Raw genomic sequence first — 25,261 nt, forward strand, 5'->3', positions numbered from 1 at the left:
TTAGCACTGGTGCACAGATTCCTACGGCAAAGAAAAACAAATTCAACAAAACAGGAGGAGAGAAGGCAAAAGGTGTGCGTGAGACCACCGTAAGGCTGATATGTCTAACTAAGGTTATGAATAAGGGCTTAAATTGGTAGCCCTTAAAGACTATCATTAGAGGACATTTCCTAGAGTAGGAGGTCAGCTTTAACAAAATGTGTCTTGCCGTGTGCTCCGAACTAGAGACCGAGTTGGCGGCTCTTGAAACATGGCATAAATATATTGTACCCAAAAGGTTTTGGAGGAAAGTCATTGTGCGGCCTAAGTATGTGCTTTATATATAAATAACACTGAAGTATACAACAAGTGATGGATAGGATGCTTGAATTAATCTCACCCCACCCAATGGTAATTACTCAGGGCCAAATCCCAGTCCACTGTTATTTTGCACACAATGCCAACTCAGTTTTGTCCCAACCAAACACAAATCAGTTTTGACCCTGCTCCATTAGGAACAGTCCCACCTGAACTGCATGGCCAGGTCCTCCATGAACTGGAACACAAGCAACCTAGGACCTGTTAAGCTCTGATTAGGGCTCATCAGTCAGGTATAGCTAAGTTCCAGTGCTTAGATGTGCATGAAAAAGTCGGAGTGTGCCTTAAAGGGAATCTCCTCATAAATGTGTCCTCATCTTACTGTACCACAGCAGTGATACAGAAGTGGCCAGTTAGGAAATCAGAGTGAAGCTGTTGTGGTGGTGGGAGCACACTATTACTTATCTTGTGGGACTGCCCGAGCTAAGGAACTGCTGGGTAGAAGAAGTTGTGTTGGTGATTGAGTAGTATGATATTGTCTTACCTAGGTACCTGGAGTTAACGCTCACGTTGTACGTAGTACAAATGGTCTTTCCATTGACCTACTGGCACTGTTGTTAAATAGGCAAGCAGTAGCTGCCCACTGGAAGAGGTAAGTGGTATCAACAAAGATATAACGGATGTGGCATTCCTTGGCCATGAACTAATTGAGGGCGGCTCGTTCTCTGAAAAATAGATTTGAGTCATACTGTAACTGTATGTAGGACGAATGAATTCGGAGACTTTACCTACAACCAGTACCTCAGGGTGTTATTCCCTTGAAGATGTACCAATTAATCTTGCAGACAGGTGGAAGGGAGAATCATGTTTAACTCTTGGGTCAGATACAGGCATAAGCAAATAAGGGACTAAGATCTAAGGATACACAGACTACGAAGGCGAGAGAGAGCCATTAAAAAGACCTAGATAGGGCAGCGCTGGTTCTCGGAAGGATGGGCCTTAAGAGCTGTAGTGGGGGTGGACTACAAGATGTGGAGATATTTGATTTGTTAGTTAGGCTGCAAAATCCACTTTGGGAATATTTGAGATGTAGTAGGGGCTATCAGTTCTTTCCCCTAAAAGAGGTATACTGTTACTTGTCTATTTTGTGTTCAGGCCCATACAGGCCACATTTATTTATCTGAAACACAGCGTTAAGCCTACAACCTCTTGTAGAGGCCGGCCGCGTTTGCAATAGTTCTTATGCTTGCGTAGCAACTGGAGCCGGCTCAAAGCCTTAACACAGCGCCGTGCCTACAACTCTCTCAGGAGAGCCGGCCGCGAGGCTTATGAAGGGGTAGACAGAGGCTCATCACACGCGGGCATACGCCCACTAGTCATAGGAGGTATAGAACAGGCAACAAGCCCAACCGTAGTAAACAGCCCAACAGGGCACAACTGTCTCCGAGCGAGACGAAGGCCAGAGCGGCAAGTAGGAAGAAAGAAAGTATAAGGAGCGAGAGAATCTGAGGTCAGAGAGTAGTGAAAGGGGAAGGGATAGTGGCTGTGGGTGGCGTGTCTGGGGGCAAGGTGGGGGGGGGCTTGCTCTGCAGCGCGGGGCACCGTAGCGTGTCTAACACTCAAGGACACAGCCTGGCAGGGTCCGCAGGGGCAATGGCGTCCTCAAAGAGGCGTAGCGTGCGGAGTCTAGGGGGCATGTGTCGTGCATGTAGTATCGAACAGAGGTATCGCACTAGGGGTTTCCAAACTGCTGTAAAGCGTGTGTCTCTCAGCTGTAGCCTAGCCGTGAGCAGTTCCAGCTCAAGTACCTGCCAAAGGCGTACAAACCAGGATGCTATGGGCGGCGCTTCAGTACGTTTCCAATACAGGGCTATGAGTTGCTTAGCCGCACCTAACATGTGGAGTGCGAGTACCCGGTCGCTGCGGGTAAGGGCCTTGAGTGTGCTAGGGAAAATGCAGAGTAGGATTGTGGACACTTCTTCAGGAATGGGGAACCCCAGCACCCCTCTGATATGGCTGAGTACCTCCTTCCAAAAGACTGTCAAGGTTGGACACGCCCACCATATATGCACAAAGTCACCAGTCGCAGAGCTACATCTCCAGCACATCGGCGAGGTTTTAGGGAACATTTTGCTAAGGCGCAGCGGGGTGTAGTACCATTGGGTGAGCAATTTATAGGCATTTTCCTGTTGCGGGACACTGCGGTAGATTTTGGGGATATCGCGCCACAGCCTGCTCCATTGGGAGGGCTCGATGTCCGCTCCCGCCGTCCGCTGCCATTGTTTCTGGTACGGGTGTGCGGGGGTTGACTTAGGGTGCTGCAATATGTGGTATATTTGCGAAATTAGTCTCTTCAGCCCCCCGAGAGAGCGCGCCAGCTTTTCGAAGGGTGTGAAAGCCCTGGTGGCCGCCTGATATACTTCATCACCCGCGATCCAATGACGTAGTTGGGTGTGCTGAAAACCAGCCGACGGGGGGAGTCCGAACTCTTCCCTGCAGTCCTCCCAGGTCTTGGGCAGGCCCCCGAGGAAAAGGTCCCCAACGACTCTGCATTCTCCCTGCGTCCACTCCTCAAACGCACGTGTTTTGTGGGCCGGAGGGAATTGCGAGTGACCCACTATCGGCGTGTGCGGAGATGGGAACGTTGTGAGACCCCTGGGCACGGCAATCTTGTCCCATATATCCAGGACCGTTTTTGTAGGGACTGCTCTGTAGGCGCTCCTGGAGCGCGCCGCCCGCGGAAGCCACGGCAGGTCCCATATAGTGCGTCCCGTGACCGCCCGGTCCATGTGGAACCAGTGCTTGTCACTTGCACGAGCACCCCACTCTACTACGAAGCGCAGGTGTGCTGCCCAGTAGTAGTGGACCAAGTTGGGGCATGCCAGGCCGCCCCTGTCCCTCGGTTCCATAAGGAGTTTCTGCGAGAACCGGGGGCGTTTCCCGCCCCAGATGAAGGAAGTGATCTCTCGCTGGAGGCTCCGGATGCAGTGAAGCGGAATCGGGGTGGGCAGACACTGAAAAACGTACACATTTTTTGGCAGAATCGACATTTTGACCGCGTTTAGGCGCCCCAACCAGGAAATCATCAGAGGCCTCCATCTCCGGAGGTCCTCTAGAACCGCTTTACGACACTCTGTCCAGTTTACCGAAGACCAGGAGTCCAGATAGGGGGTCAGCGTGAGGCCCAGGTATTTCATTTGGCCCTCCGCCCACTGGTAGGGCACCGCCGCCTTCAGCGGTTGAAGCTCGTCAGCGGGTATAGTGAGGTTGAGCGCCCAGGACTTGTCGTGGTTTATTTTGAGGCCCGATGCCTGTTCATATAGACACAGTACCTCGTGAAGCGCAGGCAAGGATTCACTGGGGTGTGTGAGAGTGAGGATCAAGTCGTCGGCAGATAGCGCCACTTTGTTGTCCCTCCCCCCGTGGGCTATTCCATGTATTCTGTGGTCGCGTCGTATCAGTGCCGCCAGTGGTTCCACCGCGAGGGCGAGCAAGAGCGGCGAGAGCGGGCATCCCTGCCTCGTACCCCTATGTATTTGAAGCGGCGGTGTTAGTTGGCCATTTACTCTGACCCTGGCTTGCGGCCCAAGGTTCGGGGCCATAATGCTAGTTATCATTCTAGGACCTAGACCGAGTCTCCGGAGCACCACTCTCAAGAAGGTCCAGTCCACCCGGTCAAAGGCCTTCTCCGCGTCAAGCGAGAGAAGGCAAGCCGGAATGTCCCAGTGTCGTGCCTTGCCCACCAGGTGTGCCAGTCGGCGTACATTGTCCGCCCCTTGACGGTCCCTAATGAAACCCACCTGGTCCGGGTCCACAAGCCCCGGCATGTAGGGGTCCAATCGCTTGGCCAGGATCTTGGTATAGATCTTCAGATCCGTGTTTAAGAGGGCGATAGGTCTGTAGGAAGCACAGAGTGCAGGATCTTTTCCGGGTTTCGGGATCAACGCAATCTGCGCCATTCCCATGTCGGAGGACGGACCGGACGTGTCAGAGAAGGAGTGGTAAAGCCTGAGCAGATAGGGACGGAGCTGGGTTAGGAACACTTGATAAAAGATCAGCGGGAGGCCATCCGGGCCTGGGGTTTTCCCGGTGGGGAGGTCCTTAATGGCCGCCGAAATCTCCTCTTCCAATATGGGCTCCTCCAGTTCCGCAGCACAAGCCGGCGGTAACGGAATCCCCTCGTAATCGTCAAGGACCACCACTCGCGCCTCCTGCGATGTGGGTGCCCCCGCGTACAGTGAGGTGTAGTAAGCCACGAAGGCGTCCTGTTTTGTCTTCTCCGTGACGGCCGTGGAGCCATCCTGACAGTGGAGTTTAGCGATATGGGCTCTGGCTGTTCTCGCTCTCAGCCGTCTGGCCAACATATGCCCTACCTTGTCTCCGCCCTCATAATATTTTTGCTTCAACGCTAGTAAGGAGTACTCTGCCTTGTTAGTGCGTAGGAGACGCAATTGTCCCCTGAGGTTAGCTAGCTCCCTTCTGGACGCTAGGGAAGATCTAGTCCTGTCCCGTGTCTCCGCCTGCTTGATTTCGCCCGTAAGCTGAGATTCCAGTTTGTGGGTCTCCCGTCGGCTTGCGATCGCTAGAGACGTGATGTGCCCCCGTATGGTGGCCTTAAAGGCGTCCCATACTACCGGGAGGGGTGTCTCGGGCAGATCATTGACGGTGAAGTACGAGTCTATGGCGTCGCGGATGCTATTCACATCGTCCGGATCTCGGAGGACACCCGGTGGGAGGTTCCAGCGTCACTCCCGAGGGCCGCACGCCAGGGGCCACCACCAACGTGCCCTTAGACGCCGTCGCCGGGTCCGCCTTGCCCCCTCCTCTGCCTCGGGTCATCGTCCACCCGGAGCGCGATGTCCCTCGTCGCGGGCGCGGTTCCTCGATAGCGTTGCCGGGGTGTGGAGACAGTGCAGAGCACCACCAGACCTTCACTCCCCACCCAAGCACTCCCCGGTGTGCAAGCTCGCTCTGTCCGCAAGACAGGGTGCAGGCCCGGGTCCTCTTGTCGCCACCAGCTCGCCTCACAGGTCAGCCCCCCCCTCGGGCTCCGAGTGTCACTCCTTCCGTCCCTCGGGGAATGGCGTCGCCTTCGGGGAGTAGCTCTGGTCACCCCGGGGCCCACAGTCAGCACGGGGGTACTCACTGGTCTGTCGCAGCCCTGGTCCCTCGCTCCAGCCCGGTCGGGCCAGCCCCGGGGGCACTGATGTCTGCGGTCGCAGAAGCCGGGGGGGTCAGGATGCCAAGCAGTGCCCAGTCCAGGAGCCTTACAGTGAGGTATTTGTACCTCCTTTAATGAATTATCCGATGTTGTGTACTCAGGAGCCTCAAGTCGGCAGGCGGCGTGAGCAGTGGCCCCCGCCGCAGTCCAGCAGCGCCGGGCAGCAGTCCCCTGTCACCCCCAGTCGGGTCGCCAGGGCAGGTCCGAAGGGCTCCCCTCCTCTAGCAGGATGGGCCAGAGGGGCGTCCCGCGCGCTGGGTTGGAGGCGCTAGCTGCAGCGCTGCAGGTCACCGCGGGCCTCGGGAACCGCCGCCATCTTGGGGTCAGGCAAGGCCAGCCGGCTCCGGCCCTCCGCTGCAGCTCACCCCAGGGACCCTCACCTCAGGGACGGGTGAAGGTGTTGGCCGGACGCTCCTCTCCTCTCCGCAGTCCCGCAGGGAGCTCCCGCTGGCCTGGGGTGTCCAGTCCAACCCTCGGCGTCAGGCCAGTCCACTGCTACGGGGCGGCGCCATCTTGGCCTCACGTGCTGCCGGAGCGCGAGGAGGCTGCAGGTCGGCTCCCAGGCACGTATGGGCTCCGGCCCGGAACCGGAGGGCACCCCGCGGGGTGGGACAGCACAGTCCGCGATCCACAGCCGCTGCCAGGGTCTAGGGCATCCGCGGAGGCGCAGTCACCCAGGCGCCGGACCCCCGTCACAGGACCAAGATAGCGGGCGGGCCCGTCGGCGGCAAAACTTCCGAGCCCTCCGGTCTGTGCTCCCCGGTCTCCCCCGCCGGGTCCGTGTCGCCAGTGACTGCCCCACGCTCCAGGCACCAGCAGCTGTGCAGGTACTCCGTTCGGTGGCCCCCAAACGTCGCTGTTAAAGGCTTATGCAGGCAACGGGGCGACAGAGCTCGCCCGTGGCACGTCCGATCACATAGCGGTCTTGGCCACGCCCCCCTACTTGTCTATTTTGACCCTTGAAAATGTAATAAAAAATGTTAAACCTAATTTTTTTTCTTAAAACTGCTTTTAGCACCTGCCACTGGAAGTAGTTTTTTAACGGGTGATATTTCTAGAAAGATTCACACATAAAGTATTTTGGATCAGTTAGTTACTATCCTAAGGTCCTTTGACTTTTGTAGGAACCAGAACACAGAATACGCGATGTAAGAACAACGCAAAATAGACGTTCAGCTACTTGATGTTTACTTCTCATCCGCCCTGACTTATCTTCACCAAGCAGCTCCCAGGCGAGAAATATACAATGCCCTTTAGGCAATTTAATCACCCTCACGTCGACTGGAGGAAACAGACTTTTTTTGTGTGCAGTTTTTTGTATAGTGTGAACCTTCCCTAAGGGCATGGCAGCGGTTTACTAAGGAAGCAGGAGATGTTACACCTTTTTAGGCACAGGAAGATTAAGTAATTTGTCCAGAATCACAGGACGTTGAGTCAGGCCAGGAATTGAACCTCAGTCCCGAGTTCTAAAATCAGCAACATACTTGCTAGCCGCATCTCCCCTCCATAGTAGGAGTCTCTTTCTTCTGCTGGACTCTCTCACCTACTGCATCTTTCCCACCTTCCCTTTGTCCAGCACAGGGTCTACGGAACTCCGGGGCAGATGTATCAATGGAATTTTTAGTCGCAAATGCTACGATTCGCAAAAGCAGCGTTTGCGACTAAAAATTCGTTAAACGGAATGTATTAGGGAAATCGCATAGCAAAATTAAGGAATCGCAAAATTTGTGATTCCTTAATTTTGCGTAAGCATTTAAGGAATCGCAAATTGCGATTCCCTAAATGCTATGCAACAAGCATTCAATTTTTGCGATTTCTCCTTAAGAAATCGCAAATTACCACCAACTTGAAGTTGGTGGTAATTTGCTATTTAATGCACTTTTTGGCATTTGTGAAGGTGCCATATGGCGCACATACATGCCCTTAGGGCATGTATGTACGCCATATACGCACACATGTTCATTACAGGGGTGCATCAGGGTGTCCTTATGACACCCTTGCACCCTTGAAATTATTCTCAATTTACGATTCTCAAATTGCGAATCGCAAATTGAGAATTACTTCACATTCATTCCTATGGGCCTCCTGGCCCATAGAAATGAATGGGAAAGTATTCCTTAATTGCGATTTCGCAATTTGCTAATCACAATTAAGGAAAACGAAGAAATCGCTAAAAAAGTAAAAAAATTTACATACATCCCTTTTTGCAATTCTCGAATAGCGATTCTCAAAAAATCGCTATTTGAGAATCGCAAACAGGGATTTTCATACATGTGCCCCTCAGCCACTACTAAAATGATGTCAGGGAAAACGACCAGAAGGAGAATCTACTTTAGAAAATATGTGGCATTTCTGAACATCTAATCTAGTGCATTTACCAAAGGGTGGCTATGATGTGAATGTTCTTTCTGTATAAGGACGACTGTCGTGTTCAGGTGATGAAAGCTTGAATGGCTGATAACATTCCCCAAACTTCGGTATGGAGCTACTGCTTGTTTGGACGTGACAGGTTCACTCAAGGTGTCAATTTGTGAGTCCTGTTTAAGTCAAGTGGAAGAGGTGTATGATTCGAAACTGACATAGAGGGAGCTTTTGGCTTTAAAATACCCCCGTGTTGAGGGAGGTTATTAAAGGGGTATTTAGAAGCGAAGAAAGGCTTTCTTTTTGCTTTAGGACGTTTCCATAGAAGTATATTCATGCATCCCAATGCCAAGTAGTATTTGATGTACAGGTTGATTTCATTTTACAGTAGTCATGTGATATTTTGAACAGTATACACAAATGCGTTTACATCCTGTACCTTTAATAAGGAAGTAGGCATAGGCTGAACCCAACACGCCATAATTTCAAGTTTAGAAAAAGTTTAGGATAACAACCATGTTACACAAACCAATTCCTGCAGTTGAAATTATGACTTGCCGGGATTTGAGATTCCATTTTGGTTAAATGTCGCTAACAGGAAATGTACGTAAATTGCTTTACAAGACTTGAAAAACAGCATAAGTTCACTGCAGGACTGTATTTTTTCTTTGAATGTACGTTTTGCAGTTGCTTTGAGGCCACTTTAAGACTGGCCAGATGGAAATCTCTGGAATCGTGGTATTATGTCTAATTTAAGCTCACATCTATATTAGTTAAACAGAAACACTATCTGCTGAGAATAGCAGTACATTTGCCATCTCACCCTAATTTACGTTGCTACTGCTTTCTGAAGGGCATCGCTGCCGTTAATTTAGATTTTTTTCAATTTTCAAAAACGGAGTTTACCTAAAATGTCTATAATATTAGAATGGATTGGCAGATTTAACCCAAGGCCACATGATGCACCTTGATATGTGCACACCGTGCTAATTCTGTCTTCCTAGATGTGTTGAATTTGTTGCTAGAATTAAAATCTGAAAATATTGCAAACGGTCACTGTACATGACAAGGCAGAAATTAATCACTGCTGTCAACTACTAAAATATATTGATTATTATCAGCAGTATTTTATATTAGTTATTTGTAGGGCAGTAGCTATGTGTCAGTAGAAAAAGTAAGACATGCCTATCTACCGTCTACCTGCTAAGTGTAGTTAAAATGTAGTCACGAAGCAGTTCTTGAGTTTAACGGGTAGTGAGTGTCATGCCAAACTTGTTTGTCTCGTTTGCAGATGTTGTTTACAGTTAAAGTGGTAGCAGATGATAAAAAACAAATAATCGTTAGTATATGTAACGGTTTTTACATCATTTTGCTGAGTGTGAACATCTCACTTCTTTAAAATTGTGGCTTTGTCATTGGTGTGATTTTCCATGTCATTGTCGGTATAAAAGGAGTTGGTGTCTACAGTGATAGAATTGTTTAGTAACATCTCAGGGCTACTGGCCCACTTTCCTTTTCAACCTATGTTTTGCGGCTATGAATTCATCTTTGTCTCTGTGGACTATTTCTTTATCCTAGACAGCCTCTTTGTATGTCACGGAGTTTAAACAGACTCCCATTGATACAATCAAATAATGACACCTATGTTTTCTTTTCAGGTGTGCCTCGGGTGATCCAGTGTAAATTTCGTCTCCCGCTAAAGTTGGTTTGCTTTCCTGTACAGCCTTCGAAAAATGCAAACCACAAATTAACCATTGATACCAACAAACCTCCTGTCAATCTTGCCAACCTCTTCCCAGGTAAGACTGATTTTAACAGTGTAGCTGGCGCATCCAATATTAATTGGAATGCATAATGCACCCCTTATGGTTCAGCAACCAGAGGTATTTAATGAGGCAATTATCATGCAAACATACTGCATTTGTTGAGTGCATTAACAGTATTTCTATCAACTGAGTATTAAAATCCTGCGATCAATGGTTGTTGGTATTAATATGGTGGCTGCTTGACATATGTTCAAGAAAATTGGAAATTTGTTTACATACTGATTTTGTATAGATTTTGAATTAATGTTTTTTTGCAGATTCCCCAATTACACTCCGGGAAATCTACCAATGCTTTAAGATTTATTGGGTTGTACTCCTCTGTTTTACGCTGGTGGAATGTCTGCAGGGCCATGGACAATCTGCATGAAGTAAACACTCGAATTCGGCATAAGCACATGAAAGTGTTGTTTTTCTTCTTCTCTCCACTTTAGTGTGTTAGAGAGGTTTTAAGTTTGGGGACTGACCAGAATAAGATGGGGATGGTACTTCCTGTTGCAGATTTTGATAGATAGGTCTTTTTGGTTTGGGGGAGTATACTGTTGTGTATTTAGTCCAGCAGGCAGTGCAGTCTTTGCACACATATAAGTATAGCCTCTGTTTTTCAGTGCTGTTTCAAAATATTTCAATCTGTAAAATTCCATCTAAAACCATTTCGTTTTAGGGAATTTTACGTGCTTACATATCTACTGTATGATGAAAGCCGACGGATCAAATGCAGTGGTTGCTGTCCATGATGACAGGAATTTCAAATGTACAGAAAAAAAACATCTGCCCATTTTGAATGTAGGGGCACCTTTGAGCTGAGTTCCTCTAGGATTGTTGAACTGATGCATGACTTATTGGCTCATCAAATGTGTTTGATGCCTGCAAGAAGGTTAGATCAAGGCTGTCTCGGGCTTCTGATGTAGGGGTATTTAATTGGAGGCAGAATCCTCGGTTTTCCCATCTCCTCAATCAACCATCAGTGTAAGAACTTTGAGGGGCATCAGCTCGCATATTGTTCTCACCCAGAAGATTGGATTGCCTCCAGAAGATAACAAAGTGCTGAGCCAGGTCCATGAAATCTATTAGAAACGTAACAAACATCTTCTTTGGAGGTTGGCAGACAGTTGCCCATATGCAATCAGAAGCTGCCCAGTAACAAATTAGAAGATTAGAGGCGTAATTATTGCAAGTATGGGCCAGCTAGCTACTTGCATGTGTTTTTCCACAATGTGTTCCTGAGCTCAAATTCTTTTAGGAGTATGCTGTAAACATCACAGAAGAGATCTAGGTAGTTTGGTGCAGATCATTCTTTAGTCAAGGTTTCACTAATCATATGGAAATGGGGAGTTTAGTCTGCATAGTGCCCTTTACATTAGATGCATGCTTAGATTCGATCTTCGCATTGGAAGCCTACCTCTGCATGTAGAAGGTGAAAGTCGATGTTGGGAGAAGGGAGCAGGGAGGTAGTGGTGAGAGGTAAACTATATAACTGTTGCCGGGTGAGGTTGTGTATGATGGGCAATTGTGTTATCATGTCTGACAGTTATTATGACCATAATCCGCAGAACCTATGACACTCAAGATAGTGAAAGGATGTCACTAAGTTTAGGTGTACTGCAGTGGTGCAATCAAGCCATCTATATGGCCTCTAACTTCTTAAGTGCTGCTACTTTGCTCCCCCTCCCTAAGTCTTCTTTTGAGCCTTCATTACTTTTTTCCAAAAAAGATACCCAGGCCACACAATTGCCTCCTTTTTACCCCCTCATGTTTGGGATTGTAACACTGGGTTTGTGCATTCCCCTGGACGTAACCGAGAAAACAGACAAAATGTAAACATGTTCTGGGGGTGGGGGGAAGAAGTACTGTGCAAGAAAGCGTTTTAAAAAAAATATTTTAACAAATGGTTTCCTTCGCTGAGATCACCCTCTTCCCAGCATGCAGAATTATTAAAAAAAAAATTCTACGTAGTTTTGGAAGTGTAAGTCAATATTTAAAATGTTTGTGTTTTATAACTACGTTTTGTGGAGAAAAAGAGGTGTGAAATCTATGAGTGAACCCAGAAACCTATACATTTCTGCAGTCAGAATTCTGAATTCAACAAGGCATTATTTGTGTGGATTGCTCATGACTTTCTCAAAGCAACTAATCATAGAATTAAAACACGAATGAAGGTAATTAGGAAAAGTTTGAAAAAGTTAAACAAGTTTTCATCAGAAATTTTGTGTCTCATTGGCCAATCTGCAAAAGTTATATACCGTTACATCCATAAGAAGCTCCTGGTGGTGCAACAAAAGAAGGCTCCACGCCGTCCCCGTTCCCGCAGAAGATCTTGGGGCCGCTCCTGGGCCTGTTCCTAAGGACGACCGTCTTCCTAATCCAAGACCTCCTGTAAGGTAAGTTGAAGAAGCACAGGAAGAAGTCGAAGCGTTCTTTGGTTTCAACATCTTGACGCCCCGCTCCCGCACTCCATGCTACCCTGAGTTTACCAGCGCTGGACCGATACCCGCCTAGCTTAAGGAAATCTATGATGCCGTGCATACAATCTTTGGCCCACTTACTCCTTTTGGTGTGCCTTGGGGTCCCATGGAGCCAAGAGGTCCCCCTACTGGGTTACTGTCGGTGTGATTGCCCACAACTCCAGCTGGTCTCTCAGAATCCGGATTAAGGCTGCCACGGGTGCCTCCATCCACCCCAGCTCCCACTCCGATCATAATCTCCAACAGCAACCCCATGCCACCCAGGCAATGCTTGATATCTATTCTGGCATTGTCGTCTCGGCCCTGCCATCCCCTGGACTTTCCACCCGTTGACAGGCCTGACCTCCCTGAAGGGGGTCTTGAGGTCCCCTTGAGGAGGACACTCTACAGGAAAACTATTGGTTTGGATACCTCCCTAAACTCTAGCATGCTCTCCCTTCCTGCCCAGGATTTGGAGGAAGGTGCATCTTTTGCCACAGTGATGCGCAATACGACAGAGGTCCACGATCTCCAGCTCCTTCCTGTTGAGGTCAAGTCCAATGTTTTGACAGATGTTTCTAGCTGGGAAGTGCTCACCTGAGCCCACACTCCTCTTTAATGAAACTGTGCACAGGGGCTCCTGTGCATCGAATGATTGCCCATCAGCATAGTCCTGCCCCGGGGGACTCAACTTTCCTCTCCTAGCACCCCTCCCCTGTAAGCCTCGTGGTAGGTAACCCAAACGCATTCCCTGCCAGTCCACCATAGAGGGAATCCAAGAGTCTGGATACCTTTGGGAATAAGCATATTCTCTTCTACCAGCATGGTCTTGGGGTCAATGAATACCACGCGTCCTTTGGACTGATATTCCAATGCAATGTGGGACTTGGTTGCGCAACTGCTACTCATGCTGCCTGAGGAGGGCTGTGCCATCCTCAATCAAGCTTTGCTGGATGGCAGAGTTTGCTATCTGGTGTGAACTTTCACCACAGGCTACCTGGGTAGAGCCATGGCTTTTATGGTGGCGATGTGTCGCCATGCCCGGTGGCGGCCCGCTGGGTTTTCCGGGGATGTTCATTCATCGCTAATCTGAATTAGCATGCCCTGCGATGGCTCTTGCTTGTTTGGCAACAAGGCAGATGAGGAGCTTGAGTGCTTCCGCAAGAGATCTCTTGGGATTGCTTTATCGACCCGGCTGCAACAGCAGTCCTTCCACCCCCTCTGCAGATATGAAAGGGAAAGTTTTGGGCATCTGCAGCACCAACCATACCCAGTCTAGCAGCCTACCAGTCGGTGGAGATACTTTAGAATATGGAACATGCCATGATGTAGGGGATAATGCTGATGTAATGGGGAGATGTGTAGATTCTAAGTTGGTTGTCATAGTGGCATTCTGCTTGAATCTGCTGGATGTTACTGTTGGTGTACATTGAACTGGAAATAAAGAGAAGAGAAAAGTAACAAGGAGTGCATCCAGTTACTACAAATTTTGGTGATGAGTAGCTCTGTGCAGAGGGCAGAGATTGATAAAGAAATCTCTACCTCTGGAAAAGCGCTATTTACTAGATGGAGGAATAGCGCTACAAGGTCATGTTAAATGCGAGTACTGAAGGCTGTACTGTGAGTTTTTACATATTCTAGCGCTGTACTAGTTGAGCACTAGACATTAGAAGCACTAATTGGGGTGAATTGAGAGTTTCTTACTAGGGACTGTGTAACAGAAGACCATGCAATGCGATGTTTTGAAAATCAACTCCGCTTACAAGAGGCGCATAGCTAGGCCCAACACTCTGTTGCTTAGCAATGCCATTGGTACCGCCATTGTGCTACCGCATCTCGAAGGCTGTGTTTCAAGATACTTAGCAAGCTTGCAGTCATTCTAAATTTAGGTTTTAGCAATTTTCCCTTTTTAAACCTTTTTAAGTGTTTTTACATTCTGATCTTTTGTTAAAGTCCAACTCTTCTTTAGTAGTTGTTTTTTTCTCCTATAGGGTTTGAATAGTACTGGATATTATCTTATCTTATTCCATCTGTACCGATAAGAAAATACAGAAACTGACTTGCTGCATTTTTTTGTCGATACGGAGGAAGTAAGATTTCCCAGAAAAGAACTTCTATATCTGTTCAAAACGTAGAATACATTGAGTGATGTACAAAGTACAATCAATAGGGCAACTGTTAGCGAAATGAGGGCATTTCATAATGAATTGTTGATTTCATAGTTTTAATGTTTTCTTGTTAAATGAAGCATTCCACACTATTAGTTTGCCTTTTACCACTGTTATTCCGTCCTCTATTATCTGTTTTCAATAACTAGATTTTATGATGCAACATAATTGGATGATGGTAATGATTGGTTTCAGTTCTGTTTACAATTTTAAATCCTGTAGTTTGCCAAATTCAGTGATGTTAAGAAAAGTTAAGTCAATTATAGATTTTTTATCTGTACCAACAGATATACATTGTGCTGGTTTATCGCTTGTGTGTCTCCCATTGAGATGTCAAAAGCCTGGGCCTTGGAGTGTTGTGCAATCATTTTACCATGCCAGGTTTGCTTTCTTGTTTTGACAATAGGTTAAAGGATTGAGTAGATGGAGTCAATAGTGTCTTTATCATTGTTCTCTGGAGTTTAAAACTTGGATTTTTGCCCTTTAGTTCGCTCTTCTTTCTTTTCTGCTGGGTCCGTTCTATTTTACTGTGTTTTGTTATTCTGCTACAGGTTTGTCAATAAAAGCGCCGGGACACTCTATGGAGTAGCCGTGCGCTATAAAAGACTAAATTAACATAACATAACATAACATAACATAACATAACATAACATAACATTTGCAAGAAATAGTTGTTAAAATCACCTGTTATGGCAATGGTCTTATTAGTTATTGAAGTGCACATAGTTTCAATCTGGTCACTTATTAGAGATGTATTCTGTTTTTTGCTAGAAGGCTAGGGACTGTGAACTTATCTTACTCACTGCATCTCATTATTCCTAATATTCCCGCCCCAACTTTTTTCCTGCACCCTCCCTGTTTTTTTCCTTTCACCATATATAGGGGAAATGGTTGTACTGTTTAAAACATGTCTGCTGCATTGTTTATTCAGTGCACTTGTTACTATTTCCTACCTGACTCTGTATTCCCTTCTCCCTTAGGCAACTGATTTAACAAAGGTTGCAAGAAAAAAATAGCGATAGACTAGAATCCACTAAACATAAGTGTTGAATGCCAGGCATTTGGTGTTAAAATTAATCATATCATTAATGAGGAGTCCCGGACCCATCACATGTAAAATAACTTGATATTATTCCACTCCCAGTTCAAAAGGAAAGTTGGCGATCTCCCTGGTCTTGGATAACCCTGGACTTTCGTGTTTAAAGTAGACCATGTACAATCTTTACCTGAAGTAGTTAATTTGTAAAAACATAAGTGCCGGGGCTCTCTTCAGGAGGCAGCTTGCACTAGCCCATTTATCCTGTTTGCGCTGCCTAAAACAGAACCAACTGCTAATGATAAAAATGGGGAGAGGGTGTGGTGTAATGGCAGAGCTGCCGACTTCGCGGCTCAGTGTCGGCTCAATATCCTGTGATTCTGGGCAAATCACATAATCTCCCCATACCTACCATAAATGCATGTATCCTTAACTGGTGCTCATGAAAAGCGCAGGTGTTGATGATTAAGTGCTGGTGCTGAGCACCGGAAACCATTGGCTCAACTTAAGCACTGCTTACTCCCTGTCAGCCCCCTCATTTAAGGCTTCTAAGTGTGTACTGTAAAAGATGACACTGTGCGTGAGTTTTATTTTGTGTGATTTTCCTTAAAGCCAATTTCTACTTTGTCAAGTTAGCCTATAACATTTTAAGTATTACAGTTTAATTCCAGAAGAGGAATACACACCTCAAGGCTATAATCCCAGATACAATTCCAAACCCCATCTCAAACTACTAGGTTTACCATTCCACTGTCTATGGCATTCATGCCTTCCCGTCATCCTTCACTGCTTAACTGAAGCAGGCTTGTTCTTTGTAACATCCTTTTTTCCACCCACCACTCACAGTGAAATCCCACATCCCTTTCTCATTAATCGTTAATATAGAACAAGGGGTATTATTCCTGCTTCCACCTCTAGATACCTCTCCCCTCAGAAACAGTCAGTTGACATTGAGACAGCCTGCCACACCTGGCCAAAGGTTTGACATATAACTGCATACATTTCCTTAAAATCTACAGTGTATTCTTAAAGATGCAGAGCTACTTGAATTTACAATCCTTGGTTGTTGGACTTGGCCCAACCTGCATGATCATCCCCAAATGTGTTTCCTTTACACCTCTTATTCTCTGAATTCTTTTTTATTGCCATTAGGGCTCTGTGCCCTTTATTTATTTTTTGTCAAACCTATTTTATTAGCATTTTATATTTTTAAAAATACAGTGCAAGATTCATGTAGCATAACATGACAATCCAGTCGCGCCAGTGCATTATTAATATATCACAGACCATTGTGTTATAGAATCATGTAGCCACACTCACATTAACACGTACGGGCAGTACGTTCACTTTGGCCTAACATATACACGCAGGGTTGAGTCCCTGTATCTTTTGGAGTGTTGTATGGCTGCCTGCCAGTCCAACCATGCACAAGAACATATTCACGGAGTGAATCCCACTACTGTGTATTTACGCATAGAGATGAAATTAATCCAACAGTTAATGCAAACATTTAAACTATAGCGGCAAAAACACATACATTGGCACATGGTAATCCTCTCCCCCCGCCCCATTTCCGGCCCCTTCCCCCCCCCCCCCCCCCCCCCCCCCCCCCCCGGGCGCCCCACCCCATGGGTATCATTATGTGCGAGCATGTATGCATCTCAGTCCTGCGCGCCCAAATGCGGATAGGCCTAGTGTGGCAACACGCCCTGACAGTAAAGTAGCCCGCGGCATGCACGGCGCCTGGGGCAGCTGTTTAGGCCGTTCTAGCATCCTGTGGGTCTGTCTCCTCCGGCAGGTGTAAGGCTCTAAGCATGCGCTCCCACCACTCCGCCATGGGTTCCTTCCGGAGTCCGGTCGTCTCCTCCCTCTGTATGGTAATCCATTCTGCCCGTGCCAACGCCTTAAGAGAGGATACCCACGCCTGCGCAGCAGGTGGCTCGCGCGCCTTCCTCCGCCTCGTTAGCAGTCGCTTAGCCACCACCAGACCCAGATCTACTAAACGGGACGATGCTTTATTTTGGGGTCTCCTCTTGAATTGGTGCAGAAGGTACTCAGGCCAGTTGAAGGGAATGACGCGAACCGTGCACGCCCTAAGCGCTCCGCATATCACATGCCAGTAAGTGCCCAGCCCGGGGCAACTCCACGGGAGGTGAACCAGCCCTGCATCTAACTCATCGCACCTAGGGTAAGAGGCGTCAGAGCGGTGGAAGTACCTATTGATTAGCTCAGGTGTAAGGTAGGCTCTATGGACAATGAAGAGTCGTATCTGGCGAAGGCGCATGTTTCGGGGGATACGTACCGGGCTCTTAAGGAGCCTCTCCCGCTCCTTATCAGTAAGCACCCTGTCCATGTCTCACTCCCACTTGCCTCTGAGCTGGGCTAGGCTGATCTCCGTGTGCGCCCGCAACGATGCGGCGAACCAACGAACCAAGTGCCTACCTCTCCCCATAACGTGCAGGTACTGCATTGTTAGATGCTGTGTAGGCTCCGTCGCCATGTCGCTCCAACGAGCCGTCATCTTTTCCATGAGGGAGCAGTGCAGCAGAAACCCCCCAGGAGGTGAGGAATAGGGCTCTACGAAAGCATTTGTATGCTACCACCAGTAACGGCGGAGTGGGCTTCTAAGGCGGCGCCAGTGGGTGAAAGAGAGCGACGACACGGCCTAAAGAGTACAGTGGTTCGGTTGTGGCAGTGTCTTCCCTACCCCTGTCTGCCAACCAGCGGGCAATCCATTGCAGCTGGGCGGCTAGGTAATAATGTTCAAAGCAAGGGGCAGCCAATCCTCCCCTGTCCGTTGGTAGGAACAGCTTCGGCAGCCCTAACCGATGTCTGGACGTGCCCCAGATGAAATCCCGAAGGACCACGTTAAGTTTAGAGAAGAAAGAGGCCGGGACGAACAGAGGTAAGTTAACAAAATAGTATAGGAGTCTGGGAAGCATGATCATTATGGTCAGCGCCACTCTGCCCGTAATTGTCAGCGGGAGCGTGGACCAAAAGCTTATCTGGGACTTGAGCGCTGTCACCGCTCGCCCCAGGTTCCCATCAAACAGGTCAGTTGGTTGGCGGTAGATCTGAATCCCCAGATTTTTGAAGGTATCGGCCCTCCATTGGACTCTCGTGTCCCCAAGGCAGAACTCTGGGTCTTCCACTTCGCTGTTGAATGCATATAAACAGGACTTGGCCACATTTACCCGAAGTCCCGTGATTTCAGCAAACTTGTTCAGTAGCTGGGCCAGCTGCTCCGGTATACTATGCACGTCTCTAATGAACACCAGCAGGTCATCAGCATATAGCGAGACCTGGTGCATAGCATCTCCTAGGGGAATGCCAGCGCCGAGGGTCTGCCGCAGTGCCGCCGCCAGGGGCTCTATTGCCAGTGCAAACAGTAGGAGTGACAGGGGGAAACCCTGCCTGGTGCCCCTGCCCACCACCACCACCACCTCCTCCGAGATGTATGAGCCCAACCGCACTCGCACTACAGGTCGTTTATAGAGGAGGTCAACCATCTGCAGGAAGTCCGCATCAAACCCGAAGCGCACCAGCACCTCAGCCAAGTACCCCCACTCCAGGCTATCAAAAGCCTTCTCCAGGTCAATTATTAGGCAACCCGCCCAAGGCCACCTCCCCGCCGCCTCAGCCGCTATTCTGAAGAACCTCCTGAGGTTCAGGGACGTGGACCGCGCCGGCACGAACCCATTTTGGTCAGCGTGCACGAGATATGGGACCACTGGCGCTAGCCGTTCGTCCAGGATCTTGTAGTCAACATTAAGCATTGCCAGCGGCCTGTATGAGCCCAGATTCACTGGATCCCTATCAGGTTTGGGCAAAGAGACCAGGAACGCCTCTCGCATGGATGTGGGGATCGAGCCCTCATCTATCACCATGTTATATGTGCGTAGGAGTAAGGGAGCCAGGGTGTCTCTGTAGGCTTTATAGCCATCAGGCCCCAGTGTCTTCCCAGTTGCCAGGGACTGGATCGCATCGCCCACCTCCTCTAGTGTGAGGGATGCATTGAGGGTGCCTTGATGGGCCTCAGGAACCATCGGCAAGGTGACCAAGTCTAGAAAATCTCCTAGCGCACCTCCAGGACCAGTGCCCCGAGCCCGGTACAACTGCGCGTAGTGCCCAACCATGGCACGGTGTATCTCACGCTGCGTGTATACCATCCGTCCCTCCGGCGTGCGTGAAGCTCCGATTGTGGTTCCCCGGCTATCCCTTTGAATCAACCAGGTTAGCAGTCGTCCGGCTCTATCTGCCTTGGCGTGTGTTCTAGCTGTGTGCGCCGCATAGTTGTGACACCTCAACTGTCCATGAGGGTTGCATGTGAAGCTCGCATGTCACTCAGTGTACGTGCGTGTGGCCCGCTCCCCTCGCCCTCTCTCTTGTATTGTAGTAGCTGGTTCTCCAAGCGCGTGAGGGAAGTGGACAGTTGCTTACGAATATTCCATGAGGTTCCTATACAGTGCCCCCGTATGACTGATTTGTGTGCGTCCCATTCCACCGCCGCACTGCTTGCAGTCCCCTCATTATTATCAACGTAATCCAAAACCGTTGTGCCCAATGAGGAGCGAAACTCAGGGTCCTCTAACGCAGCCGGTTGGAGCCTCCATGTAGGCACAGGCGGGCGGTCCGCCTCCCAGGTAAGCTTAAGCCGTAGGGGCTTGTGGTCAGAGTGTGTCCTCTCCAAGTATTCCGACTCAGTAAGCAAGGGGAGCAGTGACTGGGTGCCAATTATCCGGTCCAGCCGGACATGTAAGCCATGCACAGGGGAGTAGTATGAGTACACTTTGTCTTCGGGATGCTGCACCGGCCACAAGTCCTGTACCCCCAGTGCGCGAGCCAGTCTCTGAACGCCTCCGCAGTGGACGTCACCGTCGTAGCGTGGAATGGAGGAAAGAGCGGTCCAGCCCGACGTCCAACACCATGTTGAAATCCCCACCTATCAACCAAGGGAGGCTAGCATACGGATGGAGGACCTGGTTCAGGGACTCTAGAAAAGAGGTCTGGTTCATATTGGGGGTATAAAGGGAGCCTAGCAGGAGTTCCTGACCATTTAACCTTCCCCGCACCAGGCAATATCTACCCTCTGGATCTATGTGCACGTCCTTACAACTGAATGGGACACCTGCTCTTACCCATATCAATGTGCCCCTCGCATGTGCCGAGAAGGTGGTGCTGTGTATTTGCCCCTGCCAGCGCCTGCGCAGTTTGCCAAGCTCAACCTGCGTCATGTGTGTCTCCTGAAGGAGGGCGATCCCCACCCCGTGGCGTTGTAAGTAGGAGAATACTGAGTAGCGCCGCGCCGGTGTGTGCATACCGCCGATGTTCCATGTCAATATATTAGTGTGTGCCATGTGGCTGCGTATGACTTGTCCGCACCTCGCCATGGGAAGGTCTCCGGGGGGAGCAGTGGACAGCATCTGGGGGGAAGTCATTGTGCCGCATACTAAACAGAAACAATGAAAAAAGAACCTTGTAACTAAAAGGGCGAATCCTCGGAGGGGCATACGTCCAAACTTCAACGGGATCCACCCTCAGTAGAGGTGGGAGGTCAGCTTAGTGGCTGCCCAGGTGGGTGTGCCGCCAATGACCCAAAAATTGCAAACAGCAAATACTCCCAGATATCCCCTTATCCAGGGCCATTAGAGTGTCTGAGATGTGTTCAGTACAGCTGGCAAACTGCAGTGTGACGGGACGGCGGGTTCCGCCCCCCAATACCACTCTGCGCAGCAGGCGCCCAACCGCCCCTCTCAGCCGGCGCGCCACAACATAGCTATGCTGTCCCACCAATTCTGCGTTCTAGACTTGCGCAAGTCACCAAGGTCGGGAACTAGCCCCAGTAACATGTCCCAGCCAACATATAAAGGATATACCAGACAGCCTGGGAAGCATAGACATAATAGAAGTTCATCGCAGATCTGTTATCAGTCACGCAATGTAATCCGCCGTCTGCGGGGTCACTGCAGGTACGATAGTGTCCTCCGATATCACAGTTGATGGCGAGGACGACCCGCTCGTAATTATTTTAGCCTGCTGTCTGTAGTCTGTGCCTTCATTAGCGTCCACCACTCCCAGCGTTGCCACCGCCTCAAGCGCCTCCTGTCGCTCCTGCCTCATCTTCTCTGGGCTGGGCGCTGCCAGCCCCAGGCCCGCACTCCGCCGGGCCTCCCTCTTTCTCCTCCTTCTCCTGGAGCGCTGCTCTTGCCATCTGCCCTTTTCCGGGCCCGCCGGTCTCATCCCTGACCATTGTCCCGTCTCCTCCAGCCAGTCCCAGACATCAGATGGAGCCTCGAAGAAGCGCGTGCCCTCCTTGGTGACCACTCGAAGGTGTGAGGGGAACAACAAGGAGTAGGGTAGTTCCAGCTCCCGGAGCTGCTTCTTCACTGTTAGATAGGAGCCTCGTCGTTTCTGCACCGTCGCGGTGTAGTCCGGAAAAAGCATCACGCGACTACTGCCCACTCTGAGGTCACTTATCTTCCTGGTCTCACGAAGCACTGCGTCCCGGCCGGTCGCGGTAGTTGAGCAGTTTGAAGAGAAATGGGCGAGGCTGGGTCCCCGGTCTCTGGGCCTGTGCCGGCACCCGGTGCGCCCTCTCCACCACGAAGTGCGGGGATAGCGCTCCATCAGGCATGAGCGGCCGCAGCCAGTCCTCAGTGTATCTCTTGGGGTCTTTCCCTTCTTCAGCTTCCGGCAGGCCTACCACCCGGACGTTATTGCGCCGAGAGCGCCCTTCTGCATCATCCCCGCGATCCTCTAGTGCGTGCACTCTGTCGACCAGGTCCTGCAGAGCCGAGCAATGGCTGCGTACCACTGGCTGCAATTCTTTAACTGTTTGACGCTGCGCTGCAACAGAGTCCGACAGCTTGCGATGATCCGCATGAAGCAGCGTGAAGTCGGATGTGACTTTATGCAAACGTGCTTCCAGGGAGGTCTTGGTTTGTACCAATGTGGCGCCAATGCGTTCCAATGCCGCCAGGACAGTGTCCATTTTGGCCCCCAAAGTGGCCACAGGCTCCGCGGCGGTCCGCCTCGGTTCATGCATGTGATCTACGCCGCTCACTTCTTGCTGTTTCGCTGTAGTCTTGTCTCTTAGCCTGCCCATTACTAACTGCTGCGCTGTAGGCATCAACACACCTGTCTCCGTGCCCAGCCGTGGCTTGCGAGGAAGTCTGCCCTGCTCAATTGGGTATTGCCGCGCGCCAACCGGAGGGGGGTAGGGGAGGGGGGGAGAAATGGCGACTTTGTCCACCCCTCACCGTCGGGTGCCAAGTCTGGAGTGACTGGAGTCCGGTCGCCGCACAGCTCAGTGTCGTCAGTCCGTGCTCGCCCCCTCCCAATGAGGCAGATGGGTCCACTCTCCGGGGTACCCCTGCTTCAGCCACACAGGGGGTCCCCTAGTCCAGCTCCCGCTTCTGACTCAGCCCTGGTGTCCAACCGCGACAGCGCGTGGAGAGCGGCCAGCGTATGTCAGGGACAGGGGCCTCACACCTTAGCGCTGATCAAGATGGCGCACGGGACAAAATGGTTCCTCAGCTTTCGGGACGTACAGTCTGCCACCTAGCCTCTGCCCCACAGCGCCTGCCCTCCGCTGCTATACTGCGACTCCTGGCCCTCAGTCAAGCGCCTGCTGCCCCCACAGTCAGTGGGCGATAGTCCAGAAGTCTGGCCAGCAGCGTTCCCAGTCTCAGCAGCTTACACCACGGTGGCAGTTACGTCAGCCTCGCCTCGCAGGGAATGCCAGCGCCATGCAGTCGGCACCCGCCAGGACAGGTCTCCGTGCCACAGTCCACCACTAGTCCGCTACAGTACGTCGCAGGCTTACCACCTTCGCCTGCAGCCAATGTTCCTCCAGATCGCACTCTCGCCAGGAAATGCATGCCGGGGTCCGCCTCACTGTCTCCCGCTGTGTTACCGCTGGAGCCCGGGTCTGCGAGCGGTCGAGCCTCCGCCTCTCCCGCTCTTGTCCGGATGGTGCAAACGGCTCACCCCGAGCGGGCTCCTGCACTTCACCGCAACACTGGCCTCCCGTGTCACACCTCCGACTTCTCCCGGCACCAGCCACCTCGTCCGCCTGTCTCTCAACACCTCACGCCCCCCTCCCCCCCCCCGGGCGCCGCCTGCTGCCCGGTTCTCCGCTACGGGGCCTCCTCCAGCAGCTGCCTCACCACACAAGAGTTCACTGCACCCGGTAAGCCCGACTTCCCTCGGCTCCACCAACTGTTCAGCGCCGGTCGGCGGCGTACAGCTCGTAGGCGGGTTTTCGCGCCTTTCCAGCTCTCACACACTGCCGCCGTACACTGGCCACTTCTACCCTGTCGGCGCCTCGTTTCTCGCCGCAAATCACTCCCGTAGGCTCCGCAGCCGGTCCCACACCTACGCTGCCCGTTCTTTAGGAGTTGGGAACACTTTCACGGGGAATTGACAGGATAATTCAGGGCCCGCCGGACGGAGCTCTAAAGAGTCGCGTCCGCCATGTTGCCTGGCTGGCCACGCCCCCCAAGGTTGTGTCCTTTATAACTGCTAACCAGTGCTAATGTTCTTGTGCTCTCTTCCGAAAATGCGGTAAAGTTGGCCTACATCTGATTGGCACATTTAATTGACTTATAAGTCCCTAGTATATGATAATACATGGGACCCAGGGCCTGTAAATTAAATGCTATTAGTGCTCCTGGAGCACTCATTGTGCCACCCACTTAGTAGCACTTCAAAACTTGTCTCAGGCCTGCCACGGCAGCTAGTAGTGCAGTTTTAAGCTGCCATTATGACCTGGCAAAATAAACCGTGTGCCAGGCTTAAACCTTCCTTTTTAATATGTAAAAGTCACCCCTAAGTTAGGCCCTAAACGGCCCATAGGGCAGGATGTATTGTATTTAAAATGTAGGACATTTGTTTTTAAGTTTACATTTCCTAATAGTGAAAAACTCCTAAATTCTTTTTTCTCTACTGTAAGACCTATCGCTCCCATTTGATAGATAATATTGGGTTACCTTATTACATTTAAAAAGTGCTGCTATATTTTATTGGCAGCTGGTAGAATATCAAGTTTGGACTCAAATGAATTGTAGTTTTAAATCGTCTTTAACAGGAAAGTCAGATTTTAATGCACAATTCTGATAAAGCACCTTTTAGAGGGTTGGCATTTTCTTACCCTAACGGTTTGGTGCCTGCTGCCAGTGTCATGGGTCAAATGACTGTAAATAGCTCTACTGTTGTGGATTTCTGCCTGACAGTGAGACAAAGAGGACTGAGTGTAGACAGGATGGGCTGTCCTGCGTGGAGTGCTAGGGGTGGAGCTGTGCCCTGCCCCACTAGCATGTCAAAGGGCTGCCTGCAGCACACACACAAAGGAACCCTACACTAATCGTTTGTCATTCCAGACTTCTTGGATCCTTGATAGTGGAATGGAAGAACTTTCCAGAACTAGATATGGGGGTATTTTAGAAGATCCCCTCACTCCAAAGGTTGACCAGGTATAAATATTAGACCTTCAGAACAACTCTTCAGCACACTCCTGAACCTGTAGACCTTACAAAGGAAAGACTGCGTTGTTCCCCAGAGCACTGCCTTGCAGCATGAGGTCTGCCTTGTTGTCCCAGAAGAATGCCCTGCTTCTTGAGGCCTGCCCTGATCTCTGAGAAGGAAGACTGGTCCTGCTCTCTTCTTCCCCGGCTATCTGAGTGACTCCAAGTGTCAGTTGGCTGACCTGTTTTGAGCTACAGGGACACAACAAGCTCCAGAGTCCTCCCTGCAACTAACTAGCTGACATGCTGCGCTGTACCTGTCTTGATGACCAGAAGCTGGAGTTACTTGAGCCCTGCTGTCCTCTGCTAGAGTGTGACCCTGATCCCCAAGAAGTGCCTCCCCAGGTCCTGGACCCTTGGCTGGCATCAGAGTGCACTCCTCTTCTA

At 50.1% G+C, this 25,261-nt stretch overlaps 1 protein-coding gene across 4 annotated transcripts in view; it reads left to right on the plus strand.

Annotated features, from left to right (window-relative positions):
• Positions 1–25,261, plus strand: part of BBS9 (Bardet-Biedl syndrome 9) — a 2,055,975-nt gene that overhangs the window by 1,027,815 nt on the left and 1,002,899 nt on the right. For all 4 annotated transcript variants that reach the window (XM_086964810.1, XM_086964812.1, XM_086964809.1 and 1 more), the window contains one exon: positions 9,538–9,678. In XM_086964810.1, coding sequence (XP_086820936.1) covers positions 9,538–9,678 — 141 coding nt within the window. The remainder of the gene's footprint in view (positions 1–9,537; positions 9,679–25,261) is intronic.

This window comes from Lissotriton vulgaris, chromosome 4_1 (assembly GCF_964263255.1).
Source record: "Lissotriton vulgaris chromosome 4_1, aLisVul1.2, whole genome shotgun sequence".
Taxonomy (NCBI): Eukaryota; Metazoa; Chordata; class Amphibia; order Caudata; family Salamandridae; genus Lissotriton; species Lissotriton vulgaris.